Source organism: Carcharhinus amblyrhynchos, chromosome 8, assembly GCF_965287045.1.
Source record: "Carcharhinus amblyrhynchos chromosome 8, sCarAmb.v2.hapA, whole genome shotgun sequence".
In the NCBI taxonomy this organism is placed as follows: Eukaryota; Metazoa; Chordata; class Chondrichthyes; order Carcharhiniformes; family Carcharhinidae; genus Carcharhinus; species Carcharhinus amblyrhynchos.
This window is the reverse complement of record NC_137331.1, coordinates 88,365,463-88,375,008: the sequence shown is the minus strand read 5'-3', so window position 1 is coordinate 88,375,008 and position 9,546 is coordinate 88,365,463. Positions and strand designations below refer to the sequence as shown.

The 9,546-nt window shown below is 38.6% G+C and overlaps 1 protein-coding gene across 4 annotated transcripts in view; it reads right to left on the bottom strand.

The window, feature by feature from the left end:
* Nucleotides 1-259: 259 nt before the first annotated feature.
* esrp1 (epithelial splicing regulatory protein 1) overlaps nt 260-9,546 on the bottom strand; it is an 88,127-nt gene continuing 78,840 nt past the window's right edge. For 2 of the 4 annotated variants that reach the window (XM_080194425.1, XM_080194426.1), the window contains exon 15: nt 260-2,201. In XM_080194425.1, coding sequence (XP_080050551.1) covers nt 2,043-2,201 — 159 coding nt within the window. In that variant the 3' untranslated portion in view covers nt 260-2,042. Of the gene's footprint in view, nt 2,202-3,568; nt 3,695-9,265; nt 9,412-9,546 lie in introns of those variants that run through there. The other 2 variants (XM_080194428.1, XM_080194429.1) reach the window with 2 other exon arrangements.

Here is a 9,546-nt window from a genome sequence, read left to right as displayed (position 1 = left end):
ATTCAACTTCTTAAATTATCAGTAACTTTGCCTAGATAGTTCCACAAATATAAGAAATTATTCAAAAAGCAATAAAGATGGAAACAAAATAGAAATGTTTGTTTTCGAGGCAGTATAACTCCCTCAGCAATCTCCACCCACAGTACCTGAAAGGAACCAATGTTGCCACATGCCCATGAGAGGATTCAAGTCCAGTAACCTCACATCAACTTAACTGCTAAACTTACATTGACTAAATTAGACCAAGAAGCATTGAAAATAAACTTAACAGTAGTTTATTTAACACTGAATTTAATATACAAATGTATGGACAAATATATAATTGCCTGCATATACAGTATTTCTTTTAAAAAAAAATCATTCCTTTGACATTTATAGGTCCAAATATTAGGATAGCAGTTGCATGTAATGTCTCAGAATTGTCCTCAAGTATTGCACTCCTTGAGCTAACTCTTGCCACTTAAAGCAATATATTCTGCATTTTAGTGCTCACAGTCACAAATCTCTAATATTTCGTATCAAAGTTATCTGCTACAATCAAACTGGTGGTATCTGATTTTCAATAATTTTATATATGTTAAAGTTAACCGTTAAAGCATAGCAGTCTATAATCTAAACATGCATATACATTGAGTCATTTGCAGATCAGTTGAACTAAATGTGTTTTAACACTTTCTATCTCATGACTTTGGCCTGTTTGCTTGTCTGTGATGACACTTATGTTAAGATTTGAGAGCAGCTAGAAATAATATTCCAGCCAGATAAATGTGAACATTAATTATATAAAACTTTTGGCCACTATAGTCTAAAAATGTAAAAGGCACACTTCAACTTTTTTAGTCAGTACTTGATATTGATTATTTTAGCAGGCTACATTTTGAACAACGCTTAACATGCTTGTAAACAATTTATACATATAAAATTTATATTTGTGATTTTCTATTAAAAAGGTACATTTGTGAAACTTAGAAAAGGAAGCAGTAGTCTTCAGACTAAATATTTTCAAATGTTAAATAGCAGAATAAATAAACTTCCAACTACAGAAAACTGCAGAAAGGATTGGCATGGAATAGTGCTGTATCATAGCAGCAACTGGCAGACATGAGGCTCATACTGGTCTTGGATTAAAGCAGTGATAAAGAACTGTCTGATAATGTAATCTAGTAGAATAACAAATTTCAGGAAGGCAGGGTACAATAGAGGAATGATTTTAATAAATAAGCCTTTCTAAAATGAGAGACATAGAAGAGCCCTGTACACATGTGATAGAGGAAAAAAAGTGATACCAAAAAGGCTTCAAGCGTTAAACATTTATGAAAGAAGTGCTCTGTACACGTTTATTATATTAACGTTTGGCATGTGCAAGTGCTGTTGAGATGTGTTACAAAAAGAGTAACATAGAAAATTCCTGTAAATGTATATTAAAGCAATTGTTGGCATGGAAGTTCCCTGTATTAGGTGTGTTATACTAAGTAAATAGCTCTTTACAAGTAAGTTATAGTAACGACTGGCTTTGATGAGCCCGGAACAGGCACGTAATGATTGGAGTAAAGCAGACCTATAAAAAGAACACACTACACAGAGTTGCATGAAGAATGCCCTATAGAGTGTTACAGCAATGATTGGTGAGGAAGTGCTCTGTACAAGTGCATCGTTGTAATATTTGTCATGGAAAAGGCCTGCATTGATGTGTTACAATAATGAGTGGCATGGATCAATGTTATAGATGTCTTTTACAATGAATATTGTTATGGAATACCCTGTGCATAAGTGTTACAATGGTATCAAAGTTTTAATGTTCATATAAAAGCTGGAACATCACATTATGCTAATTAAACCAAGTTAATATTTGATGATGTATATATTCTTTCAGTGTCCGGCTTCAGGTATCCTCCAAGGTAGAATGAAAATGGCATTACTTGCATTTCATTGGTAGAATATTGTAAGAAACATCTTCATTCTGAATTTTTGCTATGGATGTTATTTCTTCTGCATAAACAAGCTTGCTACCGATGTTTCCATACTGAGTAGCACACCATATTTTACAGCAAGTAAAGATCCACATAGCGACTGCCAATGTGTTGGTGGTTCTTCTCTACCACAGCTTGTTTGGCAGCATCCAATGATGGAAACATCACAAAAGCGTCACCACTGGATTGTCCATAGAAGTTAGACATGATCAGCACAGACTCGGGGGGAATCTGCAGCAAGTAAATAAAAACAGTAATGTAATTATGGGTCACTGGAGACATATCCCACAGCAACATGCTCCGTTCTGCAGATAAAAACCCAACACCAGGCAGGCTTCTTTTATTCAGTTACTTGCAATTCCCATCACCGTAAGGTTTATTTTGCTACTGTCTGCATGAATGTTGCTAATTTAGAGCCACATCAGTCAACCCTATTCTGTTTCAAAGTGCTGTTGCACCTCAATTTACATATGGATAAGTATCTGCAAGGTATACAGAGAATCAACAACAGGTGTTTCAGGTTGAAACTCAAAGGCATAGTCAGAAGCTGTGAGTGGCAGAAAGAGAGAGAACCACACAGACGCTCCAAAAAGTTTTCACAGTCGCATCCCAAGACTGAGCTACAGCTTCAGTCTTGCAGGCAATAATGGGAGTTTCTGTTAATGCTGCTCTATACCATCCATAAAGAGAGCAACACAGAATGACTTACCATCACCTCTTTGTAGGAAATTGTCTGGTATCATTTGGTGCTCTCTACTGTACCATGGATGAGATGAGGAATTCCCAATATGGGAAATTGGGCACCGACCTGTGTCTTGTGATGCAGGCCAATATCCCCTAAAATAATCACTATTGAAATCAGCCAAACAATTTTAGTAGTGACTCATGACTGAACTATATATTTAACATTTAGAACCTCAAGTCTGAATAACATGAGAACGTGCAAGAAAGATTAGCTAGGTTACAAGGTCAAAAATATATATAGATGAAATGTAGGTCTGCAAGACTGCGATACTTTTTGTAAAATGAGTATCAAGTGATGAAGGCAGGGCAGGGAAGTAAGCAAATAACTGTTTATTTAGCATTTGTGTAATATATACCACTGCTATGCAAGTTATTATGCTTACTTTTATCACAGGTAGCTATTTTTAAAATAATGAATAATTATGCTTGTCATGCTTCTGGTCCTAGAAATATCGTTATGGCAAGCTGTTGACAGGAAAGCAAGATATGTCACTTCTCTAGAGAAGGCAAAAGAAAGCCAGCTGCCTGTGCAACCTTGGAGCTGGCAGAGGTCTTGAAGCAACCTATTTGTCTATCCTATCACTCCAGATACTTACATAACTAGAGAGACCATATCAAAAGTGAACTGTATGCATTTTGAAACAGATACTTAGACACATGTCCTAAGATAGTGCAGCAATGCAAGTGCATTTGACAAACCTTAAACCCACACAGAACGATGAATAAAGCGGACACCTGATCCACAATGCTTTACACACACGTACACCATCAGTTTTCCCAACACCACATGATTTGTGAAAGCATCCTTAATACAGGTCAAGTGAACCAGTTAAGTGGACATAGCTCTTCCTTACCTGCCTTCTCTTAAAGAGGTCTAGCTCATGAGCCATTTAAATACAGACCCATTCTTTGGGATGTGGGAACACTGTCCTGGCTTGGTCGTGAGCATGCACAAGTCCTTGGCATTCCTCAGCTGGATACTGATGCAAGGTTGAACATACATAAAAAATCTATTAAACTCTCACCATCTCGGTCTTATCAAATAAAAAACACATGCTGCAGTAGTTTGATGTTGGCTCTTATTAGATTTCTTTCAAACATTTACATTTATATTGTACATTAATTCTTAAAACTCAAGCTGTGACTTGGAGTGGAGATACAACATTCAAAGTGATTATTAGAATTGGGATGAGAGTTGTATCTGGTTTGACTTCTAAAGAATATTCCATAACCTGATGTTCTGCTGTTCTCTAGCACTCTGTCCAGAAGCGGGTCATTGTAAAGTTGCACAGCAAAGTGAAATTCATTCAAATATTAGCCAAGTCTTTGGGTTTACATTTGCTGCATGTTTTAGTGTTTTTGTTTTTCTTTTAGAAAAAAGATATTACGGCAACCCTGAATAATACTGAGGATATTACTTTGAGATAATTCAAGGTATGAATGTCGTCCTGAAAAAGAAGGCACAAGTTTCCTAGCCAGATTTTAAAAATACAATCTTGACAATTGGCCAACAAGCTAAATCCTGCATTTGCTGCTCATTCCTAATCACTATCATGGTGGTGAACTAGCATCTTGAATTACTTCGCCCCTTTTGGCCTGCTAGGCCATTTCAGCAAACAGTTAAGAATAAAATCACAATGGTGTGGGACTGGAGGCACAAATAAGGCAGACTGGGCAAGAATAGTAGATTTAATTCCCTAAAGGATTATTGAGTTTTTAATCATCCAGTAACTTGGTCACTTTTATTGATAGTGTTTGTTATGTTCCCCCAGGTTTCAGAATCAAATATGTATTTTCTGCAATATTTATCTTTTTTGGGGGCGGTGACCTCCAGATTACTGGTTAAGCCATATGTAAACCAAAGTCAGCCAGTCGAACAGCAGCAGTGTTCAATGCAGGCCAATTTTGGGAAGGAGTCATAGACCCTAGCCTTCCTTATTTGCATACAAAGGATCTAAAAGTTGTTTCAGGCACATATCCTGGATACCTTATTTAGAGATCTGCATCCAAGGCTGACATAAAAAAGTTTAATCCGATTTCAGTTTAAAAATATGAAGGTGGTGAAGGATTTAGCAGGTAATGACAGAACGTGGGGAGGCTGTTTAGAACCATAGAACACTACAGCACAGAAACAGGCCTTTTAGTCCTCTTGGCTGTACCGAACCATTTTTCTGCCTAGTCCCACTGACCTGCACCTTGACCATATTCCTCCACACCCCTCTCATCCATGTACCTGTCCAAGCTTTTCTCAAATGTTAAAAGTGAGCTCACATTTACCACTTCATCTGGCAGCTCATTCTACACTCCACCACTCTGCGAGAAGAAGCACCCCCCCCCCCACCTAATATTCCCTTTAAACTTTTCCCCCTTCACCCTTAACCCATGTCCTCTAGTCTTTTTCTCCCCTAGCCTCAGTGGAAAAAGCCTGCTTGCATTCACTCTATCTATACCCATCATAATTTTATACACCTCCATCAAATCTCCCCTCATTCTTCTACACTCCAGGGAATAAAGTCCTAACCTATTCAACCTTTCTCTGTAACTCAGTTTCTCAAGTCCCGGCAACATCCTTGTAAACTTTCTCTGTACTCTTTCAACCTTAATAATATCCTTGCTGTAGTTAGGTGACCAAAACTGTACACAATTCTCTAAATTCGGCCTCACAATGTCTCATACAACCTCACCATAACATTCCAACTCTTATACTCAATACTTTGATTTATAAAGGCCAATGTTCCAAAAACACTCTTTATGACCCTATCTACCCGTGATGCCACTTTTAGGGAATTATGTATCTGTATTCCCAGATCCCTCTTCTATTACACTCTTGGATGTTGCTTCGAGAGATGTCTAGTGTTTCACGTCTGTTAGTGTACGCTTAATCTGGACCAATTTTTGGGCAGCATGTCAGCTCAGTGACTATCACTGTCTGCTGTACAGTTACAGGGACCCGGGTCGGATCTCCGGCTTGGATCAATGTCTGTGGGAGTTTGCACATTCTCCCCGTGCTTGCGTGGGTTTTTTCTGGGTGCTCCGGTTTCCTCCCACATGCCAAAAACATGCTTTTTAGGTTGATTGGTGTCAATAAATTGTCCCTGAATTGGATCTCCCTTAATCTGGCGTACATATAATTCCCTAAATTTGCACCCCCTTTATTGTGGAGTTCCACTAGAGGTAGACAAAAATCGTCGACGATCGACGAAAGACTTGAATAAGGCACTCACTGAGTTTCCTGTGCTGTGCTGTTCTTTGTTCTCCAGTGTCCTACCATTTACCATGTATGTTCTATCTTGGTTTGTCCTTCCAAAGTGAAATATCTCACATTTGTCTGCATTAAACTCCATCTGCCATTTTTCAGCTGGTCCAAATCCCTCTGCAAGCTTTGAAAACCTTCCTCACTGTCCACTACACCTCCAATCTTTGTGTCACAGCAAATTTGCTGATCCAATTTACCACATTATCATCCAAATCATTGATGTAGATGACAAACAACAATGGATCCAGCACTGATCGCTGTGGCACACCACTAGTCACAGGCCTTCACTCAGAGAAGCAATCCTCCACTACCACTCTCTAGCTTCTTCCATTGAAAGAGTAAGAAGTCTCACAACACCAGGTTAAAGTCCAACCAGTTTATTTGATAGTAAACCCACAAGTTTTCGGAAATGCTGTTCCTTTGACAGGTGCGCGGAAAGTTCTGATCAGAGAAGGGCATATAAAGGCACATACATTCTTCCACTGAGCCAATGTCTAATCCAATTTACTACCTCTCCATGTATACCTAGTGACTGAACCTTCCTAACTAACCTCCCATGCGGGACCTTGTCAAAGGCCTTACTGTAGACAACATCCACTGCGTCCCTTCATCCACTTTCCCGGTAACCTCCTCAAAAAACTCAGATTGGTTAAACATGACCTACCATGCACAAAGTCATGTTTACTCTCCCTAATAAGTTCCTATCTATCCAAGTATTTGTAGATCCTATCTCGTACTTCTTCCAATAATTTACCTACTACTGATGTCAAGTTTACCGGCCTATAATTTCCTGGATTACTTTTTGAGCCTTTTTTTAAAAAACAGAACAACATGAGCTATCCTCCAATCAGCCGGCACCTTGCCCATGGATACCGACATTTTAAATATATCTGCCATGGGCCCTGCAATTTCAACACTAGTCTCCTTCAAGGTCCGAGGAAATACTCTGTCCAGTCCTAGGGATTCATCTACTCCAATTTGCTTCAAGACAGCAAGCACCTCCTTCCCTTTAATATGTATAGGTTCCATGACCTCCCTACTTGTTTGCCTTATTTCCGTAGACTCCGTGCCAGTTTCCTTAGTAAATACGGATGCAAAAAACCCATTTAATATCTCCCTCATTTCTTTTGGTTCCATGCAAAGCCGACCACTCTGATCTTCAAGAGGACCAATTTTATCCCTTACTATCCTTTTGCCTTTAATATACCTGTAGAAGCTCTTAGGATTATCTTTCACCTTGACTGCCAAAACAACCTCATATCTTCTTTTAGTCCTCCTGATTTCCTTCTTAAGTAGTTTCTTGCGCTTAATATACTCAAGCATCTTATTTGTTCCCTGTTGCCTACACATGTCATACATCTCTCTCTTCTTCTTTATCAGATGTGCAATATCCCTCGAGAACCAAGGTTCCTTACTCTTATTCACTTTGCCTTTAATCCTGACAGAACTATACAAACTCTGCACCCTCAAAATTTCTGCTTTGAAGGCCTCCCACTTACCAATCACATCCTTGCCAGAGAGCAGCCTGTCCCAATCCACGCTCTTTAGATCGTTTCTCATTTCTTCAAATTTGGCCTTTTTCCAGTTCAAAACCTCAGCCTGAGAACCAGATTTATCTTTCTCCGTGATCAAGTTGAAACTAATGAAGTTATGATCACTGGAACCAAAGTTTTCCCCTACACACACTTCTGTCACTTGCCCTAACTCATTTCCTAATAGGATGTCTAATATTACATCCTCTCTAGTTGGTACTGTAGCTCCTTTCCCTGTAAGGCAGCAGTCATTGCAATGAATAATCAAGAGATGGAGTAGTACAAGACAAGTGTTCAGATGAGTATCGACCACTTGCATCCAAAGATCCCATCTCGACAAGAACTCTGCAGCATTGCCAGGAGTCCACCAAAGAGGACAGGCCATGTAAATATGGAACAGAATGGATTATAACTTCCGTTCATTGACCATGATCTGAATATACGAAGGAAATTTAACTTTGAAAAAATCTAAGTAGCTGGTTGTCCTTACTTAAATACACTCCAAAAAAACAAATACATTTTTTAGAAAAGTGCACAAACGAATGTATTCCTGTGGTTGATAATGGTATCAATCGCTAGTAAATCAGGAAGTGCAGATTATAAGGTTGGTTGGTATAAGGTTATAAGCAGAATTCCTCAGGAAGGATTTGCTATGGTATCAAGCTTGTTTATCTAGGCATGTACAGCTATGTGTCATCTGTCAAAAATGTCACCAGCTGCCACTGAAACAAACTATTTAATGGAAATATCATGTTGCATTGATTTGCATTTACATTGATCTTAAAATTTGATGGCACAGATACTGAGAATTTCTAGCTTATTGATTGATGTAAATAAATGGGTAGAGGTACATAAGCAATGATTCATAGAGTTATCCACATTGGGAATATTTTAAAATGGCATTTATTATCAAAACAATCACATTTTTCAACCAATATGAGTGAATCGCCCCCTCCCCCATTGCTAAAACCCATATGAGAGAATGTGAGAGAAGCTAACAAAATAAAATCAGAATTGCACAAGTTGGTTGCATCCAGCTGGAATAATGCTTTGTCTACATACAACAAGAACTTATCAATTGATTTAGCTCTTCTCATTATGGCGATGGTTAATAAGCACAGTTCAACAGGTGCTGTCACCTTTGACCAACTTTGCGCATTTTACCAGAACGCAGATAGGAGTGCAAACAGCCTATTTTACTGCAGCGGATCTTAGGGCTGAATATATTAATCCTTGTCAGACATTCCCACATTATAAACTCCAACATAGTCACCGAATAGCAGTCAGCAATTTGGAACCCTGGCAAGGTTTTCCTCCTAACCTGAGGATACTTTACAGACAGTAACAGAAGGTGGATAAGTGAGCTTTAAAAAGTCTTCTGGAATTTGATGGAATTTCATTTAGTTCATAAGATGCCCCAGAAGGATTGTATTACTGCAAGTTAAGCACTCCCTCAATCAGTCAATTCAATTTTTGGTGTTCCAGATGAGCAACTACAAAAATAGTCATTGGCTAATTTGGAAAAGACATCTTTATGACTAATCACAAGGCAGTAATTTCTTCAATGAAACGGCAGTATGCTCTGAAAAACAATGGCACTCAAATAAAAAAAAACTAGGTATCTGAGGGAGTAAAATCCACCAGGGCACAATGCCCTGCCTTTAATGAATTCGCTCGAACATAGACATGACCTTGGACAACAACTAAGCTACCCAAGACGAAAACTGGTTAATCTGTGTGAAAGAAGTTGGCTGAAATTGAAGAGGAAGAGGTAAACAATATTCCATATTTTCCATGTCACATATTACCCAAACTATGTCCTTAACCAGTAAATGGGTTAAGTGATAGGGTTATTAATCAGCTGGCTGTGCACGTCATTCCAAGTTTATCTTCCAACACATGGCACCATCTGATACAAGCACAGGGGAGAAAAATTAAAGTATGTAGTGATAACACCAGAAAATGAGTGACTATGTTTTCACTAGTGCTCATTTTAAGTCCATGCTTGCCGATACACATTTCATGAATCATAGAATCCGACAGT